The sequence below is a fragment of the Mugil cephalus genome, chromosome 7 (genome assembly GCF_022458985.1).
Source record: "Mugil cephalus isolate CIBA_MC_2020 chromosome 7, CIBA_Mcephalus_1.1, whole genome shotgun sequence".
In the NCBI taxonomy this organism is placed as follows: Eukaryota; Metazoa; Chordata; class Actinopteri; order Mugiliformes; family Mugilidae; genus Mugil; species Mugil cephalus.
The window spans coordinates 2545561-2566550 of NC_061776.1; the positions used below are offsets into that span (position 1 = coordinate 2545561).

Below are 20990 nucleotides of genomic sequence, written 5' to 3' on the forward strand. Positions count from 1 at the left end.
AGTGAGCAACTTGGGTGAAGTTAGGGCTAGGTGGCGCTGTCATGTACCCGAGAGGAAGAGGAAGTAAGTTTTTATAACCTGGTAGTAGCGTTGTTGTGTTTGTGGACTGAGCTGGAGGACGACTGTGTTCTGTCCCAGACAAATATTTGAGCTGTTGAACTAACAATGTCCTCAGCTGAGAATTTGAGAGACTTGATCATCGAGCCACTAACTGTTTCTCCTGAAGAAATATTCGGACTCTTTGAAAGAACTGTCGTCCAGTCCGAGGAAGAGATAGATCGTCAGCGCAGACTGCTGGATATCACCTGGAAACCCGAGATAAAGTTACACAGAATAGGTAAGTAGAACTAGAAAGGTCTGAATGAACTAACTAATGAATGGAAACACACAGTGTGGAGAAGACACAGAGGAAAGATACTTAGCTACAAGGTTGCTAACATGCTAAAAGGCTAACTAGCACAGCTCTACATGGTTTCGTCTTGAGGCCTATTTTTCTGCCTTCTGTGTGAAAATGACATACAATAGCAAATGTGTTGTATTTTATTATACCTAAGGGCTATATGAATAATTTTGGTCACCTGTGTGTTACTGTGTTAGAGAAAATTCACCTGAAAAAAAAGAAAGAAAAAAAAAATTCTGTTCTCGTCTAAGAAAAAACCCTGGATTATTTAGAGTAAAAGACCACCTCTGATTTGTGGTTAAACGAAGCCCAATAGAAATTTGAATCAGTAATGTGAAAATCTGATGTGTAACTGTGCAAAAGTAGATGGTATAAAGGTCAATCTGAACAGTTTTAGAGATGTTTTAGCCCATTTGTGTCCAGGTGGAACCACCAATAGTACCTTTTTGTCACATTTTGGCACCATATGTGACATTTAACCATTCTCTGGTACCCGTCTGAATTAAGTTTCACTGATGTATCACTAAATATAAGTTACAGTTTTGACTCATTCACCCAGAACATATGTAAAAGGAGGCCTTTGGTGAAAGTCAAAGGACAATATCTCGACAGCGGAGTGACAATTTTAATGATTGACATCTCTTTAGATCAATCAGAGTGGAGTAGCAACCACCAAAGACAATCCAGAGCAAAGTAAACCCAAAGATCGCATGTTGTCAGTGACCCGACACTTCAACCTAGGAGCCTCTGCCTTTTTACACATATAAACGAGAGCACCATGATTCATTCCAAACTGATGTCATAGGAGTCATAGGAGAAGCCATTAGCAGTATTTCTTTGGAGCTGGAATATAACTTTCAATCACAAAACAGCAATGGTAAGACCTACTTTAAGATTTTGCGAATTTTATTTTTGTGACTCTTTGGCTTCTAGCCCTCTGAGTTCGTGAGGTTAGTAGAAGCACTAAATGAGATGACATTTTCATGTTTTCGTCATGTTCCCATACAATTACTTGGGGTTTTATTTGTGTTTAGTTTAAGTGGCAATGCCTAATAGAGGCTTTTAGATGAGTTTCTCCCGTCATTTTGGTGTATTACATGTTCAGAGTGGTGCATGCTATCATACGTTTAGATGTCTGTAGCACACGGATCTCACCTCAGACCCCAGTACAGGGGGTGCGCAGGTCAAAGTGGTTAAGCTAGAACACATTTGCTCAGACATGTTGTCCTGTCAGCACGCTAATAACCTTTATGTTGTGTCTCTTTGTACCTCCAGACCTCCCACCTCAACATGTCAGCACAGAGGAGGAGGTTCTCACTGGGCAGCAGCTCTATAACCAGGAGAGGAACTCCAGTCTGGACCAAGAGGATCCAGAACCTCCACAGATTAAAGAGGAACATGAGGAACCAGAGCATCCACAGATTAAAAAGGAACAAGAGGAACCAGAACCTCCACAGATTAAAGAGGAAGAAGAGGAACCAGAACCTCTGCAGATAAAAAAGGAACAGGAAGAACCAGAACCTCTACAAATGAAAGAGGAACAGGGGGAACCAGAACCACCACAGATGAAAGAGGAACAGCAGGAACCAGAACCTATACAGATAAAAAAGGAACAGGAAGAACCCGAACCTCCACAGATTAAAGAGGAACAGGAGGAACTCTGCAGCATTCAGTGGGAAGAACATCTTGTACTGAACCAGGAGACTGATTCCTTTGTGGAGACTCCTACTGATGAGGACAGTGAGCACAGTGAACCAGAACCAAACAGTAACCAGTTCCTCTCTTGGAAGTCTGAATCCAAACAGCTGAATCCAAAGCAGAGTCGTCACAGAAACACAAGTCACAGTAACAATGTAGACAACTCTCCCATGTCAGAGAGTCAGTATGATACTGGTAAAAAGTCTGTAACATGTGATGTCTGTGGGAAAGCCTTTAAGTACATGTCTTTAATGAAAATACATTACAGATTTCACACTGGGGAGACACCTTACCAGTGCAACACATGCGGTAAAAGTTTCACGCGTACTAATAGTTTGATTTTACACACCATGATTCACACAGGTGAGAAGCCATATCCTTGCAAACTATGTGGGAAGAGTTTTATTAAAAATGGTGCTTTGACTCGGCACATGAGGATTCACACAGGTGAGAAGCCGTACGGTTGTGACACATGTGGTAAAACCTTCACTGAAAAAATTTATTTAACATGTCACCTGAGGACTCACACAGGTGAAAAGCCATACGGTTGTGACACATGCGGTAAAACCTTCACTGATGGAAGTACTTTAACAAAGCACAGGAGGACTCACACAGGTGAGAAGCCATACAGTTGTGACACATGTGGTAAAACCTTCAAAGACAGAAGTTCTTTATCAAGGCATATGAGGTCTCACACAGGTGAGAGGCCATATGGTTGTGACACATGTGGTAAAACCTTCATTCAAAGAATTACTTTAGATCAACACATGAGGACTCACACAGGTGAGAAGCCATATCCTTGCAAAGTATGTGGGAAACATTTCATTAAAAATGGTGCTTTGACTCGGCACATGAGGATTCACACGGGTGAGAAGCCATATTGTTGTGATACATGTGGTAAAGCCTTCACTCAAAAAATTTATTTAACGTATCACCTGAGGACTCACACAGGTGAGAAGCCATACTGTTGTGACACATGTGGTAAAACCTTCAAAGACAGAAGTACTTTAACATCTCACAGGAGGACTCACACAGGTGAGAAGCCGTACGGTTGTGACACATGTGGTAAAACCTTCATTCAAAGTACTTCTTTAACAAGGCACATGAGCACTCACAGAAATGAGAAGTCTTCGTGTTGACAGGTGATCTTATCCTGAGACAATTTGAAATAAAATTTTGTCATCATTTCAGATGCAACATCTCGCAACTCATCTTAAGCATAATATCAAACCTTCTGTAATTTGATGTTTCTATGTGTTTTTGATTTCATCACTTTTTTCTACTTTCCAACTTAAAGGGTAAACAATGAATGAAATACAGATGTTTTCTGTCTCGTCATGGTCATGTTATGGAACTGCAGTACTGCATTTTACATGGCCTGAAAGAAGTGGTGTTTGTGTATTTATAAAAACTTGATAACTGTCTATGTTGATAACTTAAATCAACATGAATAAATTGGTATCAAACACTATTGTGTGTTGGAATTATTTTCAACTAGATGTGTGCTAATTAGAGCTTTCTTATATTTTACTTGGAAGTTTACTTGGAAATTACATGTGAGGACATTAATATTGCCAATAATTTTATAATCTTATTTACTAATGCTTACGTAACCAACAAGAATTAAGTCTTTACATACTGATAGAGTCAGAAGTGTCAGCTATGTTTAAGTTACTTCTTTGGGGTACTCTCATGAAGGGTCACAAGCATACAGTCGACCATGTGAAAATGGAAGGTACATACAGAGAGCATGTGAGGCATATCAAAAGGGAGGTGATAAGGAGGATGAGTGTGAGAGAGAAAAGCGAGGCTCTACTTAGGGAGGGACAGAGAGGAAGAGTTTTGCCTTTTAACTTTTATAAGCTGCAGCTTTCTTTTTTTTTTATGTACTGCAAATTGCTGTGCTCTGAAAATGCCCCTGGGCATTGGAGGACCAGAGTAGCTAGAGGTTGGGACTGACCTGTCCACCAACAAAGAGAGAGTTAAGTCTAAACCACGACTCCTCCCCACCTGTGACCAACCAATCATGTCAATTTTGTTGAAACTGTTATAATGGTGTGAAACTACTGAAAATCATCCTTTTCTGGGACTTTAGCCAAGGTTAACTGAAAAGACAAGATCCATGCACATGAATTTCTATATTCCAATATATATTTGAATAAATAGCTCAAATTGACACTTTGCAGTGTTTTTTTCCCCAGAAGAATTAACAAACACGCTGAAATATGATAAAACCACAACACAGTTTTAATGACAGTTTACTTCATGTCAGGTTTACACTCAACAGGACATTTTTGACTCTACTAGCCAAAGGAAGGAACTATAACACATAACAATCAAGTTTCTATCATCAAGGTTCTGTACGATAGACTATATAAAGTAGATTAATAGTCAACAGGTAGAGGTTGGTTAGAGAATTGACCTCACAGACTTTGTTGATCCCTATTGGGGATGACTATGAAAATGGACATATTTCAGGAGTGATTTAAAACTGGCTTCTGAATTAAAGTTTGATTTAGAATTTGAAGTATAAAGTTAATATATTAATCAAACTGTGTCAGTTCAAAGTCATTATGCCATCAATTAACATTTTAAAAATGATGTATAGTTTAAGATGATGATCGTTTGTTTTATATTTGGGGAATTTAGAATTAATATAGCTGCAGGAAGTTTATGATATGATCCGAAGTGAGATTTAAAAATGCAGCAGAACATACAGTTGACTCTCCTACCCTGACGGAATCTATTAGTGGGACACCAGGAGGAAGTGGATTGTTTTTGTAGACAATGCTGTAGAAAATTACCATATATGTGCTATATCGACAGCAAAGAACATATCTTGTTGGCCTATTACGGAAAGAGATTAATGCATTGAAAATGTCTGACCTTAGCAAAGAAACTCTGAAGAATTGTCCTTTTTTTCTTTTCTTTTTTAGGATTCAGATTACCCGGATCCATACTCCATTTCAGTAGGTGGCGGTAATGCAGTAGTACTCGAGATGAAGAAGTTTGTTTTTAAAACGTGTTAGTAGCGTTGTTGTGTGTCTGTGTGTTTGGACTGTGCTGGAAGACGGTTGTATTCTGTCCCAGATAAATATTTGAGCTGTTGAAGTAACAATGTCTGGAGCTGAGAGTTTGAGAGAGTTGATCATCGAGCCACTAACTGTTTCTCCTGAAGAAATATTCGGACTCCTTGAAAGAACTGTCGTCCGGTCCGGGGAAGAGATCGATCGTCAGCGCAGACTGCTGGATATCACCTGGAAACCCGTGATAAAGTTACACAGAATAGGTGAGTAGAACAAGAATAGTATGGTTGAAGTAACTAATGAATGGAGACACACCGTATGGAGAAGACATAGAGGAAAGAGACTCAACTACAAGGTTGCTAACATGCTAAGAGGCTAGATCCAATAGTCTTTATTGTAATTACGAGAACGTAACGAAATATTGCAGAGACCCCGGATTAAAGGCACACATAAATGCGCCACCCCTTGTTTTATCTTGAAAATACAATAAAGACATGTTTTAAAAAAAGAACACCATCACACCTCAGGACAATCGCACACACACACATTTATGCAGCTTAGTGCAAGTTGCAGTGTATGAAATGTTGTGTGTGATTGTCCTGAGGTATGATGGTGTTCTTTTTTTAAACATGCCTTTATTGTATTTTCAAGATAAGACAAGTATATCAACAAACGACAACAAATAATGGAGAAGGAAAAAATAAATAAAAGCAAACAATTTGTATCTCATTCTTTTCCAAATAACTTGAAAGAATATACCATATTTTCCAAAACTTATCAAGTTTATTATTAGAGAAATAACTTATCTTTTCAAGGGCAAAATTAAAGGCATTCAACCCCTGAGAAATTCCACCGATTTATTGATTCTTCCATGAGCGGGCAATACACCTTTTAGCTTCAAGTAAACAAATATTTAGAAGAGACCTTACATTGTTTGAAGTGACATCTGGGTAAATATTAAGAATTAATGTTTTAGGCTTGGAGGGTACCTCTTTACCAATAATAAGACTGATTAGATCTAAAACCTTCCTCCAAAAAACAAAAATCTGAGGGCATTCCCACATACAATGAAGCAGTGACCCTTTCTGAAGATTGCATTTAATACACATGTCAGGAATATTCGGAATAAAACCATGTAATCCAGCCGGGGTAATATACTGTCTGCTTAGCCACTTGTATTGTAATAATTTGGAGTGCTTGTTTACAGTTCGGGTTTGGACTAAGGAGCAAGCCTCTGTCCATTCCTCCTCCGTTATATTCTCTGCTAAGTCCATCCTCCAGGTCCGTAGGGTTTTGTTTGAAGATTCTTTGCACAAATAGATTATATAGTATGGTCACGGGCCCCTTGTTTTCAAGATGTTTTAAAATGATGTCTTCCAGTGTAAATAAAGGTGGTAGCTCCAAACTATTGCCCTGAATAGACATTGTAAAACTTCATAATTGGAGATATTTTAAAAAGGGCTTAGTGGGGATATGGTATATGGTTTTAAGTTCCTCGAACGACATGAATTTATTTCCATCGTAAAGGTCAGACACCTTCAATATACCTTTAGTGGACCACAGTTTAAAGCCTGGATATGCTCTGCCTGGTTGGAAGTTATCATTTCCAAAGATAGATGAAAATTGCGATAGTTGTTGTGTTACATCAATATAAGCAAAAACATTGTGCCAAATTGTTATTGTGCTCTTCAGAAAGGGTTTTTTTGTCTGAAAGATTTGGTAGTTTCAAACCACCTCATGGCAGACATAACAAGGAAATATATAGGTAGATATAACAAGGAAAGCCTGACTCTTGGTCGTTTATCATTCCAAATGAAATTGGAGAATGTTATCTTTAACTATTGAAAGAGAGAGGGTGGAATCGATTGGAAGAGGTACAGGTATTTTACAGGTAAATTGTCATTTTTAAAATATTAATGCATCCAATCAAGGATACTGGTACTTTTGTCCACTTATTTATAAGCTGTATAACGGCATCTGGAAGGGGGTTACAGTTCGCTGGGAGACTGATGGTGTGTTTAATTGTTAGCAGGCGTGTACTAGTACAGGTATCTTTCCGAGAACCAGTATAAGTTTTATACTATCAGATTGAGGACATGTGTGCAAAGTGAGGACATTTTGGTCGGTCCTCACTTTTTGGCTGTTTTGAGGGTTAAAACCTCAGTTTTAGGGTGGGGGTGGGCGATATGACGATATTAAATCGTGAAGGATTACAACATGAAGATGATCTGTCAAATTACAGAGATCGTGGGATCGTCTAGGGCACATTCTATAAATTGCAGCTCTATGCTGATGAATAAATAAATAAATAAGTCCTGTTTAAATGACTATCAGTAATGTCTTTGATTGATATTTTACTTTCTGTTACTACTTTTGCTTGAGTGCACATGCAGGCAAAACTGCGACTATTTAAAATAAAATCTGTTCAGAAAGGTTCTTTGGACTAAATTGTCTGTTTTTCATCTTTCAATTTAAGATCGTGATAAAATCGAAATCGTGATTTTATTTTAAAAAAAATTGTGATATGATATTTTTGCCATATCACCCACCCCTATTTTAGGGTAAAGGTTACAATTAGGTTATGGTTCGGGTTAGGGTTAGGCATTTAGTTGAGATGGTTAGGGTTAGGGTAAGGGGCTAGGGAATGCATTATGCAATGATTACTTTAAGAGTAATTACAATCCACTGTTCGAAGAACCCTCTAAGAGCAGAAATATAGAGGCAATACCAAAAGATGTCAACCACTCTTAGTAGTAAGTATCGGACGGCCAGTTTGAAATTTGCAAAATTTGCACTCTACCAAACTGATGGAAAGGCCAAAGTGTGGAGAAAGAAAAGGAACCGCTTATGATCTGAAGCATACAAGCTCATCTGTGAAGCATGACGGAGGTAATGTCATGGCATGGCCGCTTCTGGAACAGGCTCATTAATATTTATTGATGATGGTAACAGCAGAATAAATTCAGAAACATATTGTCTGCCAATTTACGGAGAGATGCATCCAAACTAATCGGGAGGAATTTCATCATGCAGCAGGAATTGACCCAAAGCACACTGCCAACAAAACAAAGGACTTCATCAGGCAAAAAAAGTTGCGGTAAAGCTGCGTTAAAAGCCTGGAATAGTATCACAGTTTGGTGATGGGTCACAGGCTTGAGGCAGTCATTGCAAGCAAGGGTTATGCCACCAAATATTAAATGTTATTTACTTTAAGATTATTTGTTCCATTACTTTTGCTCACCTAAAAATGCTGTGGTGTAGTAAAAACGGTGATATATACTTTGTTTCACACATCAAGATGTAAATACCAGGAAATAAAAGCTGACATTCTGAACTCTTGTCTCATACTCATCTTTTAATCTTAAACCCGAATGTCATCGGTGAATAACAAACCAAGGGAATTTTCCTTGCTGTTCCAATAGTTTCGGAGGGGACTGTTAACACAGTCGCATTGCACATGCATTCCCTGATTGGTGCAGTTTCCCAAACATGATGTAGGACTACCTCTATCCTCAGAGATCAGTCTTCATGGGAGTAGACCAAAACTTGTTAACAGGCAGATACATCAATATCAGTTGATGCACTGGAAAAGTTCATGAGCAGCTGAGTGGAGAGTCCTGTCCGCTTCAACTTTCTGAGAAAGAAGAGCTGTTGTTGAGCCTTCTTCACTAGACGTGAGGTGTTTACAGTCCAGGAGAGGTCAGAGGAAATGTAGATGCTCAGGAACTTTATGCTGTCCACACACTCCAACCCCTCCCCATCTATGGAAAGAAGAGCGCATTCAGTCTTCCTTGACTTCCTGTAATCCATTATGACATCCTTGTTGCTAGGCTAACTAGAACAGTTAACACTACATGGATTTAAAGTAGAACATATTTTCTCAGATGTGTTTTCCTGTCATCACATTAGTAACCTTTATGTTGTGTCTCTTTGTCCCTCTAGACGTTCCACAGCAACTTGTCTGCACAGAGGAGGAGTTTCTTACAGAGCAGCAGCTCTGTAACCAGGAGAGGAACTCCAGTGTGAACCAGGAGGAACCAGAACCTCCACAGATAAAAGAGGAACACGAAGAACCAGAACATATACAGATTAAAGAGGAACAGGAGGAACCAGAACCTCCACAGATTAAAGAGGAACCGGAGGAACCAGAGCCACCACAGATGAAAGAGGAATGGGAGGAACCAGAACCTTCACAGATAAAAAAGGAACAAGAAGAACCAGAACCTCTACAGATGAAAGAGGAAGGGCAGGAGCCAGAACCTCAACTGATTAAAGAGGAACAAGAGGAACTCTGCTGCACCCAGCAGCAAGAACATCTTGTACTGAACCAGGAGACCGATTCCTTTAAGGAGACTCCTACTGATGAGGAAAGTGAGCAAAGTGCACCAGAATCACACAGTGACCAGTTCCTCTCTTACAACTCTCAATCCAAACAGCTGAATCCAAAGAAGAGAAGTCACAGAGACACAAGTCACAGCAACAATGTAGACAACTCTCCCATGTCGGAGAGTCAGTGTGATAGTGACACAGGTAAAAAGTCTGTAACATGTGATGTCCGTGGAAAAGCCTTTAAGAAAAAATCTGTAATTAAAACACATTACAGATATAACACAGGTGAGAAACGTTACCATTGCTACACATGCGGTAAAAGTTTCACACGTTCTACTGGTCTGTTTTTACACACTATGATTCACACAGGTGAGAAGCCATATCATTGCAAAGTATGTGGGAGATGTTTCATTAAAAATAGTGCTTTGACTCAGCATATGAGAACTCACACAGGTGAGAGGCCATATAGTTGTGACACATGTAGTAAAACCTTCACTGACAGAAGTATTTTAGCGGAGCACAGGAGGATTCACACAGGTGAAAAGCCGTACGGTTGCGGCACATGTGGTAAAACCTACAAAGACAGAAGTGCTTTAACATATCACCTGAGGACTCACACGGGTGCGAAGCCGTACGGTTGTGACACATGTGGCAAAGCCTTCAATCAAAGAAGTACTTTAACTGATCACATGAGGACTCACACAGGTGAGAAGCCATACAGTTGTGACACATGTGGTAAAAGCTTCAACCATAGAAGTACTTTAACATATCACCTGAGGACTCACACAGGTGAGAAGCCATACAGTTGTGACACATGTGGCAAAACTTTCAATCAAAGAAGTGCTTTAAAATATCACATGAGGACTCACACAGGTGAGAAGCCATATGGTTGTGACACATGTGGTAAAAGCTTCAGTCAATGCAGTAATTTACACACACATATGAGGACTCACACAAATGAGAAGTCGTCATGCTGACAACTGATCTAATTATTCTCTGAGATAATTTGAAATAACATTTTCATTTCAGACACAACATCCTGCAAAAACAAGCCATTCGCCTTAAGCACAAAAATATCAAACCTGGACATTAAACATATGGAAAGATACACTTGAATTTACAACATTATTTGGCGAGTACCATTTTACAACCTGCCATGAAATGCATTAGTGACTTAACTGCATGTCAAACTGTAGCCTGCTAAACTGTACCGTGGATATGTGCTGAATCTTCCAGAAGCAAATTTTTCTCATGTTGAAGTGACGGTGAAGTATACTCGGGATGATCTGTGAAGTTCTTTCTTATCATCTTTAGTACTGAAAACACTGCTTCCTGTCAACTGCAGTCTTCAATTTTTATGAGCTTCTATCGTTTGGTGTTTATGATTTCATCAAATTTTTCTACTTTCCAACTTTAGAGGTAAATAAATGAATGAAATACAGATGTTTGCTCCCTCTTCGTGGCCATAGTGTGGAACTGCGGTACTGTATTTTAAATGGCTCGAAATGGGTGGTGTTTGTGTCATAATAAAAACTTAGTAACTGTCCAAATGAACCTGAATGTATTGGTGTTATTTTAGTTATTAAAAATCGTTGAGATACCACCTGTCATAAAAACATTATATATGAAACAAAACAGTGTCAGTGTGAAGTCATTTAGTCATCAAATAATATTTTAAAAAATAATATATAGGTTAATATGAATCCATTTCTTGAGTTTTTCTATATATTTGGGAAATTTAGAATTAAAATAGCTGCAGGGAATTGATAACATAATCCGAAGTGAGATTTAAAAATGCAGCAGAACATACAGTTGACTCTCCTACCCTGACGGAATCTAATAGTGGGACACCAGGAGGAAGTGGTTTGTTTTTCTAGACCATGTTATAGAAAATTACAATTTACTTGCCATATCCCCAGCAACATCTTATCGGCCTATTACGGGAAGAAATTAATGCATTGAAAATGTCTGACCTATTGCAAAGAAACTCTGGAGAATTTGTCCTTTTTTTCTTGTATTTGTTAGGATTCAGAAATATCCGGATCCATACTCCATTTCAGTAGGTGGCGGTAATGCAGTAGTACTCGAGATGAAGAAGAAGAAGAAGATTGTTTTTAAAACGTGTTAGTAGCGTTGTTGTATGTCTGTGTTTTTGGATTGTGCTGGAAGACGGTTGTATTCTGTCCCAGATAAATATATGAGATGTTCAAGTAACAATGTCTTCATCTGAGAGTTTGAGAGAGTTGATGATCGAGCCACTAACCGTTTCTCCTGAAGAAATATTCGGACTCTTTGAAAGAACTGTCGTCCAGTCCGAGGAAGAGATCGATCGTCAGCGCAGACTGCTGGATATCACCTGGAAACCAGAGATAAAGTTACACAGAATAGGTGAGTAGAACAAGAATAGTATGAATAAAGTAACTAATAAATGGAAACACATCGTATGGAGAAGACATAGGAAAGAGACTCAGTTAGAAGGTTGCCAAAATGCTAAGAAACTAGATTCAATAGTCTTTATTGTCATTATAAGAACGTAACGAAATATTGCAGAGACCCCGGCTTAAAGGCACACATACAGTAAATGCGCGAACATTTAAATAACATATAGAATAGAAAAAACACCCTTATAGTAAAAAATATGTACAAGAAAATATTAACATTGTAACAGTGACCATAAAGTGCAGCTTATTGCAAGTTCCGGTGTATGAAATTGTGTGAGTGTGTGATTGTCCTTTGTCCTGAGGACTGACTGTGTGTTGGATTGTCAGCAGGGGTAAGAGTGTGGGGCTGGAGGGGGGGAGGGTGCATGTGTGAGAGTTCTGTAGGGGGGGTGGGTTGCGAGTGTTTCACTATGGGGGGAGTGATTGCTTTAACAGTTCTGGGGAAGAAACTGTCACTTTGTTTTAATGTTCCTGTACCTCTTTCCTAATGGAGGAAGTACAAACAGTGTGTTGCTTGGGTTGATGGGATCTGTCGCAGTGTCTCTAGCCCTCCTTTGAACTCGGTTGGCATAGTCTGAGTCCAGATCTGGTAGACAGCATTACACAATCCTCTGCGCTGTCCTCGCCACCCCAGCCAAGTCCTTCCTTTCCTGTGCTGTGCAGCTGCCGTACCACACTGTCACACTGAGACACAGGATGCCCTCGATCGTGGCCCTCTAAAATTTATGGGCAGCTGAGTGGGGAGTCCAATCCACTTGAACTTTCTGCCGTCATCACAAGGTGTGAGGTGTTTACAGTTCAGGAGATGTCAGAGGAAATGTGGATGCCCAGGGACTTTATGCTGTCCGCAGGCTCCACCCCATCTATGCAATGAGGAGTGTGTTTAGTCTTCCTGGACTTCCTGTAATCCACTATGACCTCCTTGGTTCTACGCTAACTAGCACAACTAACACTACATAGATTTAAAGTAGAACATATTTGCACAGACATGTTTTTCTGTCATCACATTAGTAACCTTCATGTTGTGTCTCTTTGTTCCTCCAGACCTCCCACAGCAACATGTCTGCACAGAGGAGGAGGTTCTCAATGAGCAGCAGCTCTGTAACCAGGAGAGTAGCTCCAGTCTGGATCAGGAGGAACCAGAAGCTCCACAGATAAAAGAGGAACAAGAGGAACCAGAACCTCTACAGATAACAAAGGAACAGGATGAAAATTAACCTCCACAGATAAAAGAGGAAGAGGAGGAACAAGAACCACCAAAGATTAAAGAGGAACAAGAGGAACCAGAACCTCTACAGATTAAAGAGGAACAAGAGGAACCAGAACTTCTACACATAAAAAGGGAACAGGAGGAACCAGAACCACCACATATTAAAAAGGAACAAGAGGAACCAGAACCTCTACAGATTAAACAGGGACAAGAGGAACCAGAACCTCTACAGATGAAAAGGGAACAGGAGGAACTAGAACCACCACAGATTAAAGAGGAACAGGGAGAACTAGAACCTCCACAGATGAAAGAGGAACGGGAGGATCCAGAACTTCCACAGATTAAAGAAGAACAGGAAGAACTCTGCAGCATTCAGTGGCAAGAACATCTTATACTGAACCAGGAGACCGATTCCTTTATAGAGACTCCTACAGATGAGGAAAGTGAGCACAGTGAACCAGAACCAAACAGTAACCAGTTCCTCTCTTACAACTCTCAAGCTAAACAGCTGAATCCAAAGAAGAGACGTCACAGATACACAAGTCATAGCAACAATGTAGACAACTCTCCCATGTCGGAGAGTCAGCGTGATACTGACACTGGTAAAAAGTCTGTAACATGTGATGTCTGTGGAAAAGCCTTTAAGTACATGTCTTTAATGAAAATACATTACAGATTTCACACAGGTGAAACACCGTATCATTGCAACACATGCGGTAAAAGTTTCACACGTGCTAGTGGTTTGATTTTACACACCATGATTCACACAGGTGAGAAGCCATACCCTTGCAAAGTATGTGGGAAAGGTTTCATCAAAAATGGTGCTTTGACTCGGCACATGAGAACTCATACAGGTGAGAAGCCGTACAGTTGTGACACATGCAGTAAAACCTTCACTGAAAGAATTTATTTAATATGTCACCTGAGGACCCACACAGGTGAGAAGCCATACGGTTGTGACACATGTGGTAAAACCTTCACAGACGGAAGTACTTTAACAAAGCACAGGAGGACTCACACAGGTGAAAAGCCGTACGGTTGTGACACATGTGGTAAAAGCTTCAAAGACAGAAGTTCTTTAACATATCACCTGAGGACTCACACAGGTGAGAAGCCATATGGTTGTGACACATGTGGCAAAACCTTCAATCAAAGAAGTACTTTAACTGATCACATGAGGACTCACACAGGTGAGAAGCCATATGGTTGTGATACATGTGGTAAAAGCTTCAGTCGATGCAGTAATTTACACAAACATATGAGGAGTCACACAAATGAGAAGTCGTCGTGCTGACAACTAACCTAATTAATCTCTGAGATTATTTGAAATAACGTTTTCATTTCAGACACAACATCCTGCAAAAAGAAGCCACTCGTCTTAAGCACAAAAATATCAAACCTGGACATTAAACAAATGGAAAGATACACTTGAGTTTACAACATGATTTGGAAAGTACCACTTTACAACCTCCTATGAAATGCATTAGTGACTTAACTGCATGTTAAACTGTAGCCTGCTAAACTGTACCGTGGATATGTGCTGAATCTTCCAGAAGCAAATTTTTTCTCATGTTGAAGTGACGGTGAAGTATACTCGGGATGATCTGTGAAGTTCTTTCTTATTATCTTTAGTACTGAAAACACTGCTTCCTGTCAACTGCAGTCTTCTCTTTTTTCTGAGCTTCTATCGTTTGATGTTTTTGATTTCATCAAATTTTTCTACTTTTCAACTTTAGAGGTACATAAATGAATGAAATACGGATGTTTGCTCCCTCCTCGTGGCCATAGTGTGGAACTGCGGTACTGTATTTTAAATGGCTTGAAACGGGTGGTGTTTGTGTCATAATAAAAGCTTAGTAACTGTCCAAATGAACCTGAATGTATTGGTGTTATTGTAGTTATTAAAAATCGTTGAGATATCACCTGTCATAGTAACTTCATATATGAAACAAAAACGTTGTCAGTTTGAAGGCATTTAGTCATCAATTAACATTTTAAAAAATAATATAACAATAGTTAATATAAATCAATTTCTTGAGTTTTGTTTTATATTTGGGGAATTTAGAATTAATATTTTTGCGGGGAATTGATGACATGATTCGAAGCGAGATTTAAAAATGCAGCAGAACATACAGTTGACTCTCCTACCCTGATGGAATCTAATAGTGGGACACCAAGAGGAAGTGGATTGTTGTAGAAAATTATCATATATTTGCTATATCAACAGCAAGAACATATCCTATCAGCCAATTATGTAAGGAAATTTATGCATTCGAAATGTCTGACCAACTGCAAAGAAACTCTGGAGAAATTTTCTTTTTTTCTTGTATTTGTTAGGATTCAGAAATATCCGGATCCATACTCCATTTCAGTAGGTGGCGGTAATGTAGTAGTACTCGAGATGAAGAAGAAGAAGTTCGTTTTTAAAACGTGTTAATAGCGTTGTTGTGTGTCTGTGTTTTTGGATTGTGCTGGAAGACGGTTGTATTCTGTCCCAGATAAATATATTAGTTGTTGAAGTAACAATGTCTTCATCTGAGAGTTTGAGAGAGTTGATCATCGAGCGATTAACTGCTGCTGCTGAAGAAATATTCGGACTCTTTGAAAGAACTGTCGTCCAGTACGAGGAAGAGATCGATCGCCAGCGCAGACTGCTGGATATCACCTGGAAACCTGAGATAAAGTTGCACAGAATAGGTGAGTAGAACAAGAATAGGATGAATAAAGTAACTAATGAATGGAAACACACAGTGTGGAGAAGACACAGGGGAAAGAGACTCAGAAGGTTGTCAAAATGCCTAGAGACTAGATTCAATAGTCTTTATTGTCATTATGAGAACGTAACGAAATATTGAAGAGACCCTGGCTTAAAGGCACACATAAATGCGCGAACATTTAAATAACACATATAGAATAGAAAAACCGCCCTTACAGTAAAAAAATATGTACAAGAAAATATTAACATTGTAACAGTGAACATAAAGTGCAGCTTAGTGCAAGTTCCGGTGTATGAAATGTTGTGAGTGTGTGATTGTCCTTTGTCCTGAGGACAAAGGACAATCTAGGCTAACTAGCACAGTTAACGCTGCATTGATTTAAACTAGAACACATTTGCTCAGATGTGTTTATCTTCATCACATTAGTAACTTTTATGTTATGTCTATTTGTCCCTCCAGACCTCACACATCAACATGTCTGCACAGAGGAGGTTCTCACTGAGCAGCAGCTCTGTAACCAGGAGAGGAAGTCCAGTCTGGACCAGGAGGAACCAGGACCTCCACAGATAAAAGAGGAACAGGAAGAACTAGAACCTCTACAGATTAAAGAGGTACAGGAGGAACCAGAACCTCCACAGATTAAAGAGATACAAGATGAACCAGTGCATCAACAGATTAAAGAGGAACAGGAGGAAGTAGAACCTCTACAGATAAAAAAGGAACAGGAGGAACCAGAACTTCCACAGATGACAGAGGAACGGGAGGAACCAGAACGTCCACAGATGAAAGAGGAACAAGAGGAACCAGAACTTCCACAGATGAAAGAGGAACAGGAGGAACCTATACAGATTAAAGAGGAACAGGCGGAACTCTGCAGCATTCAGTGGCAAGAACATCTTGTACTGAACCAGAAGACTGATTCCTTGATAGAGACTCCTACAAATGAGGAAAGTGAGCACAGTGACCAGTTCCTCTCTTCCAACTCTCAGTCCAAACAGCTGAATCCAAAGAAGAGAAGTCACAGAGACACAAGTCACAGTAACAGTGTACACAACTCTCTCATTTCAGAGAGACGGTGTGATACTGACACAGGTATAAAGTCTGTAACATGTGACGTCTGTGGAAAAGCCTTTAAGTACATGTCTTTAATGAAAATGCATTGCAAAGTATGTGGAAAAGGTTTTATCAAAAATGGTGCTTTGACTCAACACTTGAGGACTCACACAGGTCATAAGCCACACGGTTGTGACACATGTGGTAAAACCTTCAAAGACAGAAGTGCTTTAACATACCACCTGAGGACTCACACAGGCGAGAAGCCATATGGTTGTAACACATGTGGTAAAAACTTCAATCTAAGAAATGCTTTGAATCAACACATGAGGACTCACACAGGTGAGAAGCCATTTCCTTGCGAAGTATGTGGGAAACGTTTCATTAAAAATGGTGCTTTGACTAGGCACATGAGGATTCACACGGGTGAGAAGCCGTACGGTTGTGACACATGTGGTAAAGCCTTCATTGACAGAAGTGCTTTAACAACGCACAGGAGGACTCACACAGGTGAGAAGCCGTACGGTTGTGACACATGTGGTAAAACCTTCACTGACAGAAGTGCTTTAACAACACACAGGAGGATTCACACAGGTGAGAAGCCGTACAGTTGTGACACATGTGGTAAAACCTTCATTCAAAGAATCACTTTAACAAAGCACATGAGGACTCACACTGGTGAGAAGCCGTATGGTTGTGAAACATGTGGTAAAACCTTTGCTCAAAGTTTTAATTTAAGGATGCACAAGAAGATTCACATGCGTGCTCGTGAGAAGCCATCCAGTTGTGACACACGTGGTGGAACCTTCACGGAAAGTAGTCATTTAACAAAGCACATGAGGACTCACACTGGTTTATGGGTAAATAATGAATGAAAAACGGATGTTTGCTGCCTTCTCGTGGACATAGTATTGAACTGCTGTACTGCATTTTAAATGGCTTGAAACGAGTGGTGCTTGTGTGGTGATAAAAACGTAATAGCTGTCCAAATCAACATGAGTACATTGTTATTATTGTAATTATTAAACATGAACACTATTGTATGTTGGGATTATTTTGAATATTTTCAACTAGATGTGTGCTAACTTGTAGAGATATCTTAGATTTTACTTATAAGTGAGGATATTAACATTGCCAAGATTATTATATACATAGATGTTAATTTTATGTGAGGACATTAACATTACCAATAATTATATAATTAGATTCACTAATACTTATATAGCCAACAAGAATGAAGTCTTTGGATACTGATAGGGTCAGAATCAGCTATGTTTAAGTTACTTGTTTAGGGGCCTCTCATTAAAGGGTCACTGACAATAGTTGACCATGCCATATCTCAAAGGATACATACAGAGAGCATGTGAGGCATAACAGAGAACAGAGAGGCTGTTTAGAAGTAGTAAAACTGTAGCTAGCAGGAAATAGGTGACATGGGGGATGAGTATGAGAGAGAAAAGTGAGGCCCTGCTGAGGGAGTGACAGAGAGGAAGGGTTTTCTTTTTGTTTCTAGGGTGCTGCCCCTGGGCATTGGAGGACCAGAGTGGCTAAAGGTTGGGACTGACCTGTCCACCAACAAAGGGAGTTAAGTCTAAACCACGACTCCTCCCCGCCTGTGACCAACCAATCATGTTAATTTTGTTGAAACTGTTATAATGGTGTGAAACTACTGAAAATCAACCTTTTCTGGGACGTTAGCAAAGGTTAACTGAAAAGACAAGGTCCCTCCGCATGAATTTCTATATTCCAATATATATTTGAATAAATAGCTTAAATTGACAGCAAGAAGTCGTTTTAGTGTTTTTTCTCCAGAAGAATTAACGAACACACTGATGTGATAAAACCGCAACACAGTTTTAATGGCAGTTTACTTCATGTCAGGTTTACACTCAACAGGACATTTTTAAACATTTACTGTCCTCTACTAGTCAAAGGAAGGAACTACAACACATAACAATCAAATTTAGATCATCACGTTTCTATACCATAATCTATATAAAGTAGATTATTAGTCAATAGGCAGAGGTTGGTTAGAGAATTGACCTCACAGACAAGTATGTCATAAATGCAATATAAGGAGGACATTTCAGCACGTCACTGACACACTAGAAAAATCTGAATCAGAATTACTTTATTGATCCCAGGGGGAAATTACTTTTCATTACAGCAGCTCTGACTTAAAATGTACCAGTGTTAAGAACAAAGAGCAATGTAGACAATAAGAATAAGTAAGAATAGTAGACAATTACAGTAAGAATACACGCATCAATGTACAAAACTGAAGTATAACAACATGTACAAGCATAAGTGAACCTGTGTTCCCGAGTTGTTGCTCTATAATAACTTTGCATATTGCACAGAGGGATATTATTGCACTGAAATTATTGCACATGGTGAGTCCAGAGTCCTATAAGGAAATGTATGTGAAAATAAAGCAGCTGAGTTATTGTACATTATCTATATGAATATGGTTATAAATAAGGGTTATGCACAGTCAGAGTGAGGAGTTGTACTGGTTGATGGCCTCAGGCAGGAATGATTTCCTGTGGCGCTCTGTAGTGCAAAAAATAGTAAAAACAAGTTAATATATATATATATAATAAGAAAAATAAGAAAAAGTTAGAAATCAGCAGGAGCGATAGTAACAGGCAGCAAGCACGTTCATGCATGCGCACTAGTGAAAAAAAAAAAAAAAAAACAGATCCGCAAAAGTGGGTTATCAGGTCCCTAAAACTGGAACGCTGCATTTTCTGAAAATTGTCTTCTTCCTTTTGCCGTACTCCTCTTCCCTGTCCTTTTTTCCTTTTGGGGATATCTTCCTGAACTTTTAACAAAGGCCCATAGATAAGGACAATGCTTGGTCTTAAAGAAGGGGGGATGTGGTGTAATGTTACTGGTTAAAGGATGACGTTAACACAGGTGCATGCTGGGTTCCAGGGCATAGAGACTGGGACTCGTGCTGTTGTTAGTCTGCCTGTTCTGTTATGCAGTAAACGTTCTAAAGAAACAACCACTGTCTTTTTTGTAAAACCTACACCAAAAATCCAACATTAACAGGAATCAAAACAAATCTATACAAACAAGGCAGTGTTCAAGTAAACAAATATAAATGTACGTATATGTTCACACATCTCCCGTTGGCAGGGAGATGCAGACAGTACAAAAAATGGCGTGGTGTATAAACAAAATATAGGTATATGTAGATGTGGTTAAGATTTAGAGGAGTATTGCACAAGTACATGTAAAGGATATTGAACATTAAGTGGGATATTGCATATATGTAGTTGTGGGTCTACTGGGAGCAGACCTGGTTGTGGAGTCTGACAGCAGAGGGGAGGGAGGACCTGTGGTACCGCTCCTTTGGGCAATGTGGATGATGAAGCCTGGCGCTGATGGAGCTTTCCAGGGCTCTGACAGTCTCATGCAGGGGGGATATCCTCCTGTCCCCTACCACCTCCACAGGCTCAAGACCGCAGCCCAGGACTGAGCCGGCTTTCTTCGCCAGCTTGTTCAGTCTTTTTCCCTCTGCTGCAGTGATGCTGCTGCTCCAGCAGACCACACCATAAAAGACGGCAGACGCAACCACCACATGAAAAAAACTAATTATTGCCTTAATCGGAGTATAACAGGAAAACATGCGCTGGTGCGTGACCCCGGAACAAAAACATCCAAGAAAGCCGGTCGCAGAAGAAGATATCTTACCTGCACCAGAAGTAGCGCGCACATTAAGTGCAAGATTTAAAAATGTAGTATTATCCAGCTGTTTGTTGTTTGAGATGCCAGTCTGCTGCATGAACAACTCTTGTTTATTATATGACGTAATAGGTCAACCGGAAAACGAGCTGTATTAACGTTTTATTAACCCGCTGAAAAGACACGTATCGCCACCTAGCGTGGAAGAGGAGAATGGTGGGTGAAAAGCGTGTATGTCCATCTGACAAATGAGGAGATCGGTTTATACACTAATTGTTTTCTCCCCCATTCACTACTAAGGATCTGACATTTTTGACCTGGAACATAAAGAGTGTACAGAAACTGAATAAAACTCACAAAACTGTATGCAAATCAATGCAATTTTATTTTGTGTGTTCAAATCCTCTTGGTGGACAAATTATG

General features: G+C 39.6%; 4 protein-coding genes across 5 annotated transcripts; all 4 read left to right on the forward strand.

Annotated features, from left to right (window-relative positions):
* Positions 1–52: 52 nt before the first annotated feature.
* LOC125010602 (pollen-specific leucine-rich repeat extensin-like protein 1) lies at positions 53–5127 on the forward strand. Its single transcript, XM_047589355.1, has 3 exons — positions 53–337; positions 1676–2304; positions 5035–5127. The coding sequence occupies exons 1-3, from the start codon at positions 166–168 to the stop codon at positions 5125–5127; spliced, it is 894 nt and encodes a 297-aa protein (XP_047445311.1). The 5' UTR covers positions 53–165.
* LOC125010958 (zinc finger protein 391-like) lies at positions 4866–11088 on the forward strand. Its single transcript, XM_047589926.1, has 2 exons — positions 4866–5387; positions 9067–11088. The coding sequence occupies exons 1-2, from the start codon at positions 5216–5218 to the stop codon at positions 10428–10430; spliced, it is 1536 nt and encodes a 511-aa protein (XP_047445882.1). The 5' UTR covers positions 4866–5215; the 3' UTR covers positions 10431–11088.
* A 468-nt stretch (positions 11089–11556) lies between these two features.
* On the forward strand, positions 11557–14977 carry LOC125011005 (zinc finger protein 239-like). Of its 2 annotated transcripts, none has more exons than XM_047589994.1 (2): positions 11557–11841; positions 12939–14977. In XM_047589994.1, exon 2 carries the CDS (start codon positions 13337–13339, stop codon positions 14396–14398), a length of 1062 nt encoding a protein of 353 aa, XP_047445950.1. In that variant the 5' UTR covers positions 11557–11841; positions 12939–13336; the 3' UTR covers positions 14399–14977. The 2 variants fall into 2 exon arrangements, with proteins under 2 accessions (XP_047445950.1, XP_047445951.1); XM_047589995.1 differs by having other exon boundaries at positions 12939–13340.
* A 542-nt stretch (positions 14978–15519) lies between these two features.
* Positions 15520–17917, forward strand: LOC125010949 (zinc finger protein 391-like). The gene is made up of 2 exons (XM_047589913.1): positions 15520–15801; positions 16281–17917. Exons 1-2 carry the CDS (start codon positions 15630–15632, stop codon positions 17747–17749), a joined length of 1641 nt encoding a protein of 546 aa, XP_047445869.1. The 5' UTR covers positions 15520–15629; the 3' UTR covers positions 17750–17917.
* The last annotated feature ends 3073 nt before the right edge of the window (positions 17918–20990 follow it).

Excerpts from the sequence above, each read along its gene's own strand:
- LOC125010602 (XM_047589355.1), top strand. The coding sequence starts at position 166 with ATGTCCTCAGCTGAGAATTTGAGAGACTTGATCATCGAGCCACTAACT. Across the intron at positions 338-1,675 it reads GATAAAGTTACACAGAATAG|ACCTCCCACCTCAACATGTC; the intron begins GTAAGTAGAACT and ends TTGTACCTCCAG. Across the intron at positions 2,305-5,034 it reads ATGATACTGGTAAAAAGTCT|GATTCAGATTACCCGGATCC; the intron begins GTAACATGTGAT and ends TTTCTTTTTTAG.
- LOC125010958 (XM_047589926.1), top strand. The coding sequence starts at position 5,216 with ATGTCTGGAGCTGAGAGTTTGAGAGAGTTGATCATCGAGCCACTAACT. Across the intron at positions 5,388-9,066 it reads GATAAAGTTACACAGAATAG|ACGTTCCACAGCAACTTGTC; the intron begins GTGAGTAGAACA and ends TTGTCCCTCTAG.
- LOC125011005 (XM_047589994.1), top strand. The coding sequence starts at position 13,337 with ATGAAAAGGGAACAGGAGGAACTAGAACCACCACAGATTAAAGAGGAA.
- LOC125010949 (XM_047589913.1), top strand. The coding sequence starts at position 15,630 with ATGTCTTCATCTGAGAGTTTGAGAGAGTTGATCATCGAGCGATTAACT. Across the intron at positions 15,802-16,280 it reads GATAAAGTTGCACAGAATAG|ACCTCACACATCAACATGTC; the intron begins GTGAGTAGAACA and ends TTGTCCCTCCAG.